Source organism: Cryptomeria japonica, chromosome 2 (assembly GCF_030272615.1).
Source record: "Cryptomeria japonica chromosome 2, Sugi_1.0, whole genome shotgun sequence".
Taxonomy (NCBI): Eukaryota; Viridiplantae; Streptophyta; class Pinopsida; order Cupressales; family Cupressaceae; genus Cryptomeria; species Cryptomeria japonica.
In genome coordinates this window covers 649,118,661-649,132,935 of record NC_081406.1, presented here as the reverse complement: position 1 = coordinate 649,132,935, position 14,275 = coordinate 649,118,661, and the positions used below count along the sequence as shown (strand labels likewise).

The following is a 14,275-nucleotide window of genomic DNA, read 5'->3' as shown; positions in this document are numbered from 1 at the left end:
AGGGAGGGTGGGTTGCAAACTTTGACAACATAGGTGCCTTTTCCTTGTCTGCACTAGGCGCAGTCGTGGGAATAGAAGACACCACTGGAGGTTGTGCAATCCTGGGTGGACGCAGAGGTCTATTCGGAGGAGCAGGTTTAGCCTCGATCCGTGACGATGAGGGGACATGAGGCACCACTTGCTCCAAGATCGGGATAGACGGAGCAAAGAGCGACGTAGGAAGAGGCAACGAATAGCTAGGCTGAGCTGATTTAGGGGTCGACTCCCCCGTCTTATACTGATAATGCGTGCGATACATCATATCACTAGGGGGAAGCATGGGCGCCAAATGAGCAAGCCAGAAATGATTGAACAAAAAATCGCCACGAGCTACCAGGGGTTGATATCTAGTGTCCTGGATGACATGCACCGAACCCTCATGGGGAAACTTGAGGCACTTATGAATTACTGGCGAGACCGCCTCCATAGCAATCAACCAGGGAATTCCTAGTTTAGCTCGAAATAGGTCCGACTCAGGAATGATCACGAAAGTGGAAGATACCGCCTTGGATCCTATGAGGACCGTCAAGGTGATGCTACCCAAAGGAGAGAAAAAAAAATCGTCATGTGTTCTTAGGGTTGCCTAACATTCATCATATGTGGGTCTATGCCAACCATTCACAAATAGTCTCCTCTGTGACAACATCAACTCTGCAGGATGGGTCAACGATCACACTTGTGACAGTTTGACCGTTCAGCTTAGCAGGGATGTACAAAGGAGCAGGCTCTCTGCAATACAGGGCATCCAGAGGGGTGAAAGACACGTCAGACACCTTCTCCTTCTGGCTAGGAGGCGAACAAATAGGAGTGATAGTGACCATGTTCACAAATGGACCATCATCCAAAGAAGGATATGATGCAGAGATGAAATTCGCCGAATACGATGGAAACCGATTAGTGTAAATCTACAAATCCTTGTTAGTTTTATCAACGAACTTATTTGATTTATGTTTCCGTTCATCAACTTTGATTGCACCACTATCAATGTGGTCCTGGACAATGTGCTGAAGACGATAACATTGCTCAGTGTCATGACCAGGCACACGATGATAATGACAATTTTGATCCATCATACCAGCACGGATAAGGTCTACTATCGGACAACGGCCTAATCTCAGGAAGGGTGATTAGATTGTCTTTCAACAATCGCTACATTATGCTCAAATAAGAGTCATTCAATTTTGTGAAGACCCTATTTTGTTGCGATCCTTGTGCAACGACCGTCGGAGGAATAGCCACCACATTAGCTATGACTTTTTTCTTCCTAGACCCGTCCGTGGACGTGCCTACAAAGGACCCATCGCGAGCGTTCTAAGTAGAATCTCCGAACTATGACATGGTGTGCTGGTAGTCCGTAAGTGTGGAACACATGTTAGCAAAATTTTGGTATCGGTTGAGAGATAGCTTCTCCCTCAATGCCAGCTACAGATTACCAATAAACATCCTCTGCAAATCGCTATCTGGAAGGGCAAAGGGGATTCTAGTAGAGATCGATTGGTACCTCGAGATAAAATTCGTGATCTTCTCATTGGGTTTCTGCTTGCAATGAACAAGGTTAGCGATGGTGACCCTGCAACCAATGTTGGCCTGAAACTGCTTGAGAAAAGGGTCCATGAGCTGATCAAAGGTATGAATGGAATGGTCTGGTAAGGAGCCATACCATTCTAATGCGGCTCCTTTAAGGAACCGTGAGAATAGTTTAAGCAGCACGAAGTCCAGGCTATGATAGTCGCTGCGCATGGTCATCAAAGAATCAATGTGCACATTAGGGTCCCCATCACCATTAAACCTATCGAATTTCAATGACTCAGCCGCGATAGGAAGGATAGTGTTCAAGATGGTGATATCAAGGGGACTTTTTTTGTAATATTCAAGCATAGACAATTGACTAGAGGCGGAAGCCAGGTTTGTGAGTTGCAACTTCAACTGTCCCATGTTCTTTAAGATGGTGTTAAAGACTGGATTACTAGGCGAAGGAGGTGGAGGTGGGCCAAATCCGCCACCACCTCCACCAAAACCTCCAGAAGGACCAATGCCACCGGCAAATGTAGTGCTAGTGCTAAGCGCAGACATCTGAGTTGCAGCGGAGGCAAAGGTTGAGCCACTAGACATACCTGTCTAGCCCAAGGGGGTAGATGGAGTAGTGATACTAGGAATAGTAGGCCTGGGGTCAACCATGTGTACTGCCGAACTAGGCATGGACATACCAAGTTGAGAGCCGCAAATGTCGGACTAGCCATCCTGAGGAGAGGCACCAGCTAAAGGCACATGATTCTTGACAATCATAGATAGTGCCCTCAACATCTCCAGGCCTCTCTTGTTTGAGATCAACATGTCTCTCAGAGTGTTGACTACATTTCTTGCCTGGGGGAGGACATTCTCCCGATTTAGGAAACCCTCAAAGTCTCTCAGATTCTGCTCAAGCATGTCAATTTGCTCAAAGTCAACAGTGCGAGCAAAGTCATGATCAATAGCAGGAGGGGAAGATGGAGTGGAATTCTGCGAAGAATTGCTCTGAGAGTTGGATTGCGAACCAAGTGGAGAGGGGCCCCCTTTCAAAATGGACTTAAGGGGACGAGAAGCCAAGAATTCATTTGGGTCAGGAAGTTGATTATTAAACATTTTGCTATGCAAATGACTATAATGGTCAGGAGGAAAACTCTGGCTGGATGACCTCCTGACTACAGCTCCTGTGGCAGTTTGGGTCGTAAAGCTCATCAACGAGTCTTTCGACACTAAGACTACACTACAAGGACACGAAGGATCTTGTCTTCTGGTAAAGTTTTATATTCCAAAAGATGAAGGAGGTTATGGAAATGTTAGAACAAAGATGCAAATTACATTTAAAAAAAAATTAGATTAGATGTATGCAATGATCTAAATGATGAACACACAATGCAAAAAGAAAGGTTGGTTTCACGTCGGGTTCACCAAAATGTAACATAGGAAATTTGTTACCTCAAGGATGATGAATCCTAGAGAACAAATCAACCCTCTGATACCTCACTCGAACTGGCACTAAATGTGAGCTAGGGGATGAAAATAGCGACCTGGAGTAACAAAACGCAACTCGGGGCTTTCGGACGGCTCTGCCAAGCCTCTATCCAGAGGATGAGCGCGCAGGTCTAGGACACTAGTGCGATGCGCTGTCGTCCTGTACGGACAAGGTATAGAACCCGTACAAAAAGTACCAAACACGGGGATAACACGACAAGAACACATAAATCAATGAAACTAAACTAGTATGTGCAAAATATGAAATGGCTAAGATAAAAATAAAGGGAAGAGACGAAAAGAGCTCACAATCGATCCACGATTGGAGCCTCCCGTAGTAAACTAGCTCTCTCGTGATTATGAACCTGCACACAAGCAAGAAGGGAAAATGTTGGGGTTGTGTTTTGGAGTCTGCCTAAGTCAGACCCCCGTTTTGGTGTTTCCACTGCCACGGACAACCCAAATAAAGCCACGGGGAAATATGTATTGATAAAGACAATATAGAAATGACAATAGATTCAAGATAAATAAATGTAAATGAGTAATGAATCAAGAAAAAGGCAAGACAACTCTCCTTCTAAGATCCGTGAGGATAGTACTGAGAATTGCTTAAAAGATCGTAACATTGGTGGGTGGTAGAGTGTTGGAAAATCTGTAATTAATGCTCAAGAAGGTCGCCAAGAGCTCCAACCTGCAAGAAGAAACCTCAAAATGCTTTCAAACGGGAGAGATATAGGCCCTGGACGAAAAAATCGACGTCGGTGGTCGCATGTAGAGGCGTTACGATTCCTTCCGGGCGTAGGTGTAATGCTCAAATGACCACCTACAAAATGTCAGATTCGCGGGATGATAGCGCGCCGCGCGAACGTCTCCGCGCCACGCTATAGTCCCGAAGGTGATAGGTCAACAAAGGTGGTGAAACTCCAGTTTGAAGCTGACAAGGCAATCCCAATGGACAAAAGGACAAGGATGGCGATACACGACCTCTGATGATGTGGAGGAAAGCACTACTTGTCGCGTTGAATTGCATAAGGTGTGTTTTTTGATATTACAATGTCCAAATGTTAAAACAACAAATTAAAGAGAAGACTACATCCTCCTCTTTTCTCTCCTAACATATTTCAATTTTTCAGGCCTTGAGCTAGTAGTAGTAGGTGCTGAGGTATCAAAATGGTGAGATGATTCTTCTTCAAAATTAAAGTCCTCATCTTCGTCCTCTTCCATTTCATCCAATCTTGCTGCTTCTGCTTCTTGTGCTGGTTCTCTCTCTATTTCTGCAAGATCTTCTTCGGTAAGGAGGACATCATCACCATCATTTTGTTCATTGATGGTCCAATCATCATATGGATCAATTTCATCCAAGGCAATGGCCTCATGTGAAACAACCTCTACCTTTCTAGTGCGAAGGGGAAGGTTGTATTGAACGAAGACAACACCATTTAGGCGCTTCTAGGTCAACCTATTTCTCTTCTTTGTGTGAATGCTCTCAAATAAACTCCAATTCCGCTCACACCCAGAAACACTACATATCTGGGACAAAACACGAATGACTATCTTTTGAAGAATAGGCATGCCAACACCATAATTCTCGCATCATAAATTTACAAAAAATCATTTATAAATATTAGAATTGAGAAAAAATGTAACAATCAAGTTTCTAGTTTTTTTCTTGTAGTATTGAACTAAATTGTTTACCTGGTTGTTTTCCTCTCCTATCAATTGCTTGTTGTGAAGAGAAGAGTCTCCCCTTTGCACCCGTGTAGATCTTGAACAATGAACAAATCCAAATTCATAAATAGATAGTCAAACTCAACAATGAAGTATGAACATTTCCAAATTCATAAATAAAGATATAGAAAATGTCAAATCTCACCTTTAACTCATCAAGAACCTTGTCTTTCAACTCAGGATCAGATGCCATCTTATCAATGCATGCAACAACACCTGCCATGACCTCCTCATCAACCCTAAATGAATTAGAGAAGTAGAATTTCTGGTTCAAGAAGTAGGCAAGGCATGTATTGGTTGGTGGAGTTGGTTTGTCCACCGACAATCAATGATGCGCCAAAGGATTTCACATTTTCTTGTATTTCTGCCATAGTAATGTGAAATGGCCTCTTTGGCCCTATCCATGGCCTCATAAATGAAACCCATTGGCATGCCCTCTCCATCCACCATACGAAGAACACTTACCAAAGGTTTTGTCACCTAAAAAAATGAAAACAAATTTTAAATTAGTACAAAATTAACCCCTAAAAAAAATCATTAAATAGATTATCTTGTACAAAGTTTGTGTTTGTCTTTGTTACTTACCCCAATCAACTCCTCTCCACTTTTGGTGTACCCTTCATAAAAAACAATGCTTACAATCTTCTCTGCTTCAACTCTTTTGGAGTATGCAGATTCCAACCAAGCATGAGAGACAAACATTTGCTTAAGATGAGGAATGGCACCAAGAATGCTCTGCAAAGTGAGGAAGTGGCTAGCAAATCGTGTCACTCCAAGTCGCACCAGGTCCTTGCTATTTGTGTGTTTTCTCATCAAAGCAAGGACCCAAGTATGGTTGTAGATGAATTTGGTGACTTTTTTGCATCTTGAACCACCCTTTTCACCCACCCAATCTTCCCAATGTCCTCTAACAACAAGTCCAAGCAATGTGCAGCACAAGGACTCCATGTAATTGTAGGATGCCTCTCCATAAGCATTCTACCTGCAGCTACATATGCAACTATGTTGTCTGTGATAATTTGGACAACATTCTCAACTCCAACTTCCTGGATCACCCCATCTAATAGATTACACAAATTTTCTGCATATTTTATTTCATCTGAGGCATCAATAGACTTTAGGAATGTAATTGCACCATTTGAAGCCACCAAGAAGTTGAGGATTTCGTCCATCCGATAAAATGCTGCATCTTTTTCTCCTCCAAAATCTTTTGATGAATAACCACAACTTGTGTATTTTTGACGGCTTGCTCTAGCAATGGCCCATTGAAGTCTCTACTTGTTGGGGCCTTAAAACCCTTACCTACAATTGTAAAAGCATTAACCAAACTTTTCCAATACATGTTGCTTGCCGCATTGAAAGGTAAATTATTGTAATACCAAAAGTTTGCTGCTGCTATCCTTGCTCATGCTCATGTTTCTCTCTATTCCATCCTATACCTTCAAGTGAAGGTTGTGCTCCTGGAACATTGTGTGAAACAAAGTAATTAGGGTCTGATCTACGAGGAGTCTCACTAGCCTCACCCTCATTGTCACCAAAAGATGAAAGTGGTTGACGTAAACTTGGCCTTCCATGAGTGTGACCAAGGGAACCCGAAGTGGACAGTGTGGGATTCATTGCAGTTGCTATGGCTTCTTTCGTTTTTTACCTTTCTTCCTTTAGCATATCATACTCAACAAGAAGAGCCTTGTCTCTCTAATAATCTCCGGAGTTGTTTTATCACATATCTCCACATTTTGTCTAGGTATTTGTGCAAAGTGGTATTTTAACCTATTGATTCCACCAGTCATCCATTTGCCACATTCGGTACAAGTGACCTCTCCCTTTTTGTTTCTTTGTATCCCATACTTCCATGCTGTCTTTTTGTCTTCTTGGCTTTGGGGTTGCCCTTGGAGTTGAACTTGCCATTGCTGTTTTAACATGAAAAAAAAAATCAGTAGGTTTTGTGGAAAACCAACAAAAAAAATGATATTGAATCATTTGAAAAAAATAGTATTTGAAAACAAGAAAAAAATATAAGGAAATAAGCTAGGAAGGGAAATAGAATTTTTTTTGGCTGCATATCCCCTTGTTTTTCAAGATTTTTTTGATTTTCAAAAGATGAAAATGAAAAAAAAAGGAGAAGAAAAATTCTTACCTAGATCTCTTTTGCTGTTTTGATCTTGTTTCCTCTCCTTCTTCATACACTACAAACTTGTTTTGAGTAGTTAGAAATGACAAACGAGTGAAAAAAAAAAATGACTTATAAAGTTTGATTAGGTGGGTGAAGCTGCATCGAGAGTCTTTGCGACAGACTTGGGAGTCCTGACGTCAGACTCGCTCAAGTCCTTGTCACAAACTCGTGAGTCTATGCCAAGGACTCTCCTGGACTTGGCTCGTGAGTCCGTGACAAGTTGACTCGGCCTACCACTAGACTCGCAAGTCTAGGCGAGTCCGCTGAGTCATTAAACTATGGAAACCACGATTTGCTTGGATGCGGTGGAGAGGCAAATGGCCTTTAGATGCGAGATTGAGGAAGATTTTCAAAGCTGCAGATATGGAGATATTGCAGGTGATTAAGAGCACTTTGGGGAATGACATGTATCTTCTATATTTTGATATATAGTGAACTCGAATCTCGTGTCCATGTTCTTGGCATGGATCTTCAAACTGTGTGAGGATAGTTATGGAGAAGTTGGTCTAGGCACATTGGAAGGTAAGCCTAGAACAATTTTTGGACATGGCTGTTCTAGGCATTGGGCTTTCTTTGGATGGCAATGTCTAGTTGTCTTTCATGCTCCCCTACAATGGTCCTTGGTTTCCATTCATTGTAGGGGAGAAGAATGGTGATGTGAAGAGAAAATTGGATGCGTTTGGTGATGTGGAGCTGCTGAAAGCGCTGGTTAGAGAACTGAGTGATCTGGTCATGCCATTGACAATAGGATGGGTAAAGGATGACGAGCACAAGGATTTAACCAATGGCGGATGTTAGGGTACGGTTAGTGTTGTAGATGTGGAGATCATAGCTAGCTTTTTTGTCTTTTGGAGTCGGTTCTAGGTTGGAACATTTTGATTCCTAGTTTGTGATATGATACATCTTTTTGGGCTTTGGAGAATCCCCAATGTTGTACATGTTTGTGGCCCCTTTGCCACTTTAACTTATCAAAAATTATAGAAATAATAAATATATTAAATTTTATATATTAAATCATAGTTTGCAGACTTTGCGAGTACTCTCCAAGTTGCTGAGTACTCTTTCTTTTTTTTCTGGGCGATTTTTCATAAGTTAAACTCACGTTTTAATAGATGCAAAAAACATGGGTAAAAATGTCAATACAGGTAAAATGTTGGTTAAAATGCATTTTTCATGGGGATGACCCCACAATGCAGCGGTTAGCTGTGAGCCTCCTACTTGGAGGTCTTGGGTTCGAGTTTGCTCGAGCTCCCCATGGTGTATGGCAGGCAAGTTGTTTGGTCCCAAGCCATGTTGATAGAGGCTGTCAGCAGTTGATGCAACGACAGAAGCAAGGACGCTATTAGCGGTAGGTGCGATGACAAAAGCAAGGATAGGCCACAGAGGAGTATGGAGCCCACAGAGGAATGACCATGCCTAGAAATGCTCGAAGATTGTTTGACTGGAATTCTGTCCAGCATAGTGGAGCAATGAGGAGGATGTGTTGACGTGGAAAGGTGAAGAGATAAGGAGTTTGGAGAGATAAGGAGAAACAAGGAGATATAAGGAGTATGGAGTGATAAGGAGTTCAAATGGCTGGTTAGATATCTTCGACGAACAAAATAGATAGGATGGCACAAGGAGATATAAGGTTGTTAATGCCGAACATATTTGAGGATGAGGCCCCTCAAAAATGTGGTCTCACTGGTTCATAGCTCCAATCAAAAGCGTCTCGGCTTCGGACTCTCTTACCTAGCAAGAAAAAGCATTTTTTACACGTTTTTGCTATAAAACCATGCATTTTCTCTTTCGAGATGTCAATTTTTAATCTAATACATTTTGTAATTGAATTTTACAAAATAAATATTTTTCCTTAAGAGATTCTAGTTTTTAGTACTTTCAAATTTGCCATGCTTTTGCCAAGTTTTTGTCAAGTTGAAAGTTTTGGGCTTGCTGAGTACTCTTCGAGTCTAAGTTTGCGAACTATGTATTAAAAAATAAATAGATTATATTTAAAAATCTAATTTAAATTTTTTTAAATATTATATTTTAACATATTGAATACAAAACAAAATGAAATAATAAATTGACTTTATTTAAAACAAAAAGAAAAAGAAAAAGTAAAATGTATAGCTGAGAGGCATAAAGTCTGATAGGGATGGACAGCTATGAATCATTGTCATAATAATGCATGGCTTGGTAGAGGGAATAACTTTTAGAATCAAAGAAAAGGAGCACAAAGTGCATAAAATGTAGCAAATTTAATTATTGAAGATGGGCTAGGCGAAGGATGGGTGCAGTGTGAGGGTTATTGGGTGGGGCAAAACTCGCTAGACTAAAGAGTCGATTCCTTGGCCGTTGATTTGAAAGGGGATAAGTTACCTTCATTCTTATTCTTATGCTTTTCATCAAACACTTGGAAAAATTGATTGAGATGTCGTAGAAACAAACGCACATGGCACTCAGGCAAATTGATTGTAGTCTACTCACGACTAGTGATTGAAGAAAAAGCATATGTATCAGATTTGAGACTTGTTTTTTTAAATATATTTTAATTGAAAAACATAAGCCCTATTCTGTGTGAATTTTTGGGTGAACTAGAATGATCTTTTAGGTTTTCTTTTTTAGTTCACCGGATTTTGAACTCCATGGCTGAAATCGGCGAACCCTATGACTTAGCATATAGGAATGGCAATGTAACTGCTTTGGAACTTTCAATTATCAATCTTCAACCCTCTTTGTGTAATGTCAAACCAAGATTGAAAGTTTAGCAAAAAGAAATGGTTTTTTGTCTTTTGCATCAAAATGGGGTAAAATGAGTTGTTTCAATGTTTAAAATAGTTTAGATGGCACTTTTAGGGTTAGGGATTTGTTTTGGTATATTGTAGTCAAACTCAAATGTGAAAAATATTTAAAAAAATTTGTGTAAAACTAGATGGGTTTGTTGTGGTTCCTTTTGGGTTCACCCGGGTTCATTTAGGATGAACCTGGAGTCCTTAAGCCACCATCCCCTATGCAAAATTGCAGGTGTATTGTTCTAGATCATGCAACTGGTTCCAACCAGATCAAGATTTGGGGCAAATACTTGCAAACCAGCATCAAAGAAAAAATCTAATTCTGAGCAGTTCAAAGTCCTAAATCCCATCTTGGGCCAGACCAAATCACAACATTTTATTATCAGGCATGTAACTCCATTGTAGAGTGATTTACCATTCATAATGCACATAATCAAATTCAGAGCGTACCATATGTCAAATTGCCAACTTGGAGCAAGTCATTGCTTTCCAGAGTTAGAGATGGGATGAAAATGTCCTCCAAAAGACCTTTATGAAACATCGATGGGTAGCTTTTTTTATTTTCTGTTTTGTACTATTACCAAAGTGAGATAATTTCCATCAGAAAATAAAAGCTATCATCATATCAGGAAAAAAGCTGTTTACTACTTTTCTTTTTTCTTATTTGAAATGATTGAAATTAAGGGACTTGGTTATCAAAATCATGCTAGTACTTGGAATAATAAGAACATACTTTCCTATCGCCTCATTCGTGTCCATTTTGCCACTCACAGCTGAGAGGAACCTTTTCCTCGTAGATGCACCAGTATCTGGAGGTTTTACTCGGGCTGCAAGTGGAACATTGACAGTAAGATATTTTGGCTGAATTTATTTATTTCCTTTTGCACCTAAATATATAATAATGAGCGTATATCTTCAGAGTGGAAATGAAATCGAGACGCTTCATTTTAACATCTTATGTTACTGTGGGATGGAAATCTAGTATCAATTTATGGTTAGAATTTTCTTAATTTTGTTACATTTGTTGGAAATAATTCAGATAATGGCATCTGGAACAACTGAAGCTTTAGAGAAGGCAAGGCCTGTGCTCTCTGGTAACAGTCTTGCAAGTCATTTGAAAAATCAAATTTATTTTTTCTTTACCATTCGTTTCTACCTGACTTTTTAAACTTGTTTTTCAAACAGCAATGAGTGAGAAACTTTTCATCGTTAATGGTGGGATAGGTGCTGGCAGGTGCGAAAAACTTCTTATTCTATTTATGGCCTTTTAAGTTATTACAAAGTGTAGAAGCAGAGAATTGACAAAAGTTGAAGTCCTAATTTCACAAAAATTCAAACAGCTAAATAATAAAATATTGCTTTTATAAAATTAAGAAATTTAAAATTTGATCATTATTCAATTGTAAAACTAAAATAATGAATCTAATTGAAATTTGAAACAATGTAAATTGTAAACCCCTAAATTAATTACTAAAAAATTTGTCAACTAAAACTAGTAATTAGTCACTAGTTACTAAATCGAGCAAATAAAATAAAAGAAAAAGTAGTCATTAATGAGCCTGCCTTGAAGTTTGAACAATGTGTTGAATCCTGTAATGAACCACCCCAAGATCACACTTTGCTGAGTGAGTTTTCTGTGTTTTTGCTGTTTGAATTTGTTTTTCTTTGTTTTTTTAATTTTTCTTGCTTTTGATAATTTTTGACATACAAATGAAATACAATCTGAAAACTGCGATTAAAAGGCTATGAAAATGAACTGCTTTCAAACTGAAATTTTATTTATGATTTCAAAAGACCATTCTACATACCAATTCCTGCCTAGGGTTTGCTAGTCAACTCCAACAATCAAACGCCCAAGCTGATGATAATTTGTGACTGTAAAATTGGACTGCCAACTCTGATTTAAGCACAGCCTTGGCTGAAACTGAAAGCAAATTGGTACGGCCTGATTTTGGTTCTGAGTCTGAGGCTGGATCAGCATGTCCAGCTCTGTTTAGGGCCTGAAATGGTACGGTTGGCTCTCTGGATGGTTTGGCTGGCTTGTGAACCTCCCAATTTCCCTCGACCTGCAATTGTTTTCTTCCAACCTTCTCTGACGCACTTGTAATTACTGGTGATATCCCCTTCAATTCTGAAATTAATAACCTCACTGCAAACCTCTGAATGTAGAAAACATGTATGATTGCTCTTGGGTGATCTTACACACCTGCAAGCAATAATCTTCCTGAGAGTTTCCGTTCTCAGCAAGTCTGAAACAATGGCTGCAAACCCTTGTCTCTTCCAAGAAGCCAAAACTTGACAATTTTCAATATCATGAATGAATTAAGAAAGCCTCCAATGTCTTTTTTTTTTCTTTTCCAAAAGCCATGCACCTTTAGGGTTGCACATGATTTTATTTTAATAAACATTTTTATTTTCTTTTTTAATTTATTTGCCCCCTTCACCATGGCGTACATCTTCATGGCCTTCTTATTTACGCTTCTTTTATTTATCAAGTTGTTTTTAAAAACAACCTTTATGTCCCTAGGTTGCATGCCCCCCTAGGTTGCATGCCCCCCTAGGTGGCCCCTTTATTTGATCACTTTATTATTATATTATAAAGTGACTTTATTAAAGCACATTATTTCATTTTATTGAAATACTTTAATATTCCAAGTTTTATTCTGAGACCATAACCTGACCTCTCCAACTGAAAACTGATGCTGCAAGTAGTCCTAGGGTGATGTCTGAATGAAGCTGGCCAACGGCTAGTCTCCTCCTGAAAAATGGGGATTCTCCTAAAAAATAGGGAAATGTCTCTAATCACCTCAAATTGCTCCTCTAGCTCCCTGCGAATCTCTCCGACCTCCAGAAGGTCAACAAGTGAACTACCAGTTTGTCCTTAAAAAATAGGAACCTCCCTAAAAAATAGGAGATAGTCCTTGAACAACTGAAAATGCTCATAGGGTCTCTGCTATGCTCCATAGGCTCCTTGTGATCTCCAGGTGAACTGTCAGTCACTCCCTAAAAAATAGAAGCCCATCCTTAAAAATAGGAAATTGGCTCAAAGCTTTGGGAATGCCTCATAGACCTCTCCAAAGTTACCTGCCCCCTTTGAATGGGTCCCCTGTCCACTGCATTAGTCTACAGGAACCCCTAGTGATAGGCTAATTTCTAAAAAACATTGACACTAAGGAAGACACAAAAATGGGGATATTACAAGTCCTTTGATTCAATGGTGGATTGATGTCACTCTTCTTGTCACTATTCTTCATTCCTAATGCCTTCATTTGCAATCTTTCTCAGTTGTACAACTTCTTTTTGCAACTTTCAACTTTGTTGTTGAAACTTTGGAGTGAGGTGTTTAAGGTTTGGGTAGGGTCTATAGGCCATCAAGGTTAGGGCCTATGGCACATTTCAAAAAAAAAATGATTAAAAGAAAAACTTTGTAGCTATTTGCCACTAGGGATGCTTGGAAGTTTCCAAGATGTTCAAAGACTCTTGGGAGTTCCTTGGACATCTCAAGGATGTCCTAGAGTCCCTTCAATGTCCCCAAAAATAGGAGACATCTCGAGATCATTCCCTCCTTGAGAGAGACATCTTTGAAATGTCCTCGAGTCTTGGGTGGTAGTGGTGGTACAAGGGGAGATTCTCTCCAATTTCTCGTGTCTTGGGGATGACCCCATCTTGAACATTTGGAGATTTTGTGGGGGGTAAGGGAATGTGTCCTTGTGGAATGGTGTTTTTATGTGAATTAGTAGCTAAAATCCTCTATTCCTTTGTTGATTTCCTCACATATAATGAAAGATCCAAGACAACTTAAAGACTCAATCTCTTTATCCCTTTTTTTAATTTGTTTTATTGTGTGCACATGAGATGGAAGGTAAGATTTCATTCAACACTATTGCCCAATTTTTTTGTTGCTTTCGAGTCTTGTAAAATTTTGATTTCTCTGTCTCTTGTGTTTTCATAACATTGAGTCATAGTGAAAAGGAAGTTGCAAAATGTAAAATTTTCCAAGTCCTTAACTTTTTCAACATTGAGTTTGTGAAGCTCGTGAATTTGTAAACTGCTTTTGTGTTGGTGTTTTTGTAAGCTCTCAAACCTTTTGTTTGTTCGATGCCTTTGTTAAAATAGTTCTCAAGTTTGTTAGCTCCTTGAAAAGCCAACAAAATTTGTTTGAAGAGTTCGCTTGTTCTTTTTGGTTAGTTCGCAAGTTCACAAACTTTCCAAAAATATGATTAAAGTTCTTTAGTTCTTTGTTTTGATTAGTTTGCAAGTTTGTGAACTTCCCAACAGTTTGAGAGTTTGCCATCGTCCTATTAGTCCTCTAAATGTCTCAGTGGTACAAGAAGTCAATGAAGAAAATTTCAAGACAGAAAGGGATGAAGACATTGGCCTAAATGAAAATGGAAGCAAAGATGCTGTAGAGAGGGAAGGATCTGATCACCATAAAATAGAGGGTAACTATCATATTTTAAAGGATGACAACCAAGGAAGAGGATTGAGATGCACTAGGGTTTGAACCTCCATCTTAAATCTTGATCGATATTTGCAGCAGATGAATATGAACTAACACAAATGAAAT

General features: G+C 39.6%; 1 protein-coding gene across 2 annotated transcripts in view; it reads left to right on the top strand.

Annotated features, from left to right (window-relative positions):
* Positions 1–14,275, top strand: part of LOC131054616 (uncharacterized) — a 246,999-nt gene that overhangs the window by 41,473 nt on the left and 191,251 nt on the right. For both annotated transcript variants that reach the window (XM_057989172.2, XM_057989164.2), the window contains 3 exons: positions 10,482–10,555; positions 10,748–10,802; positions 10,894–10,942. In XM_057989172.2, the coding sequence (XP_057845155.2) occupies positions 10,482–10,555; positions 10,748–10,802; positions 10,894–10,942 (178 nt within the window). The remainder of the gene's footprint in view (positions 1–10,481; positions 10,556–10,747; positions 10,803–10,893; positions 10,943–14,275) is intronic.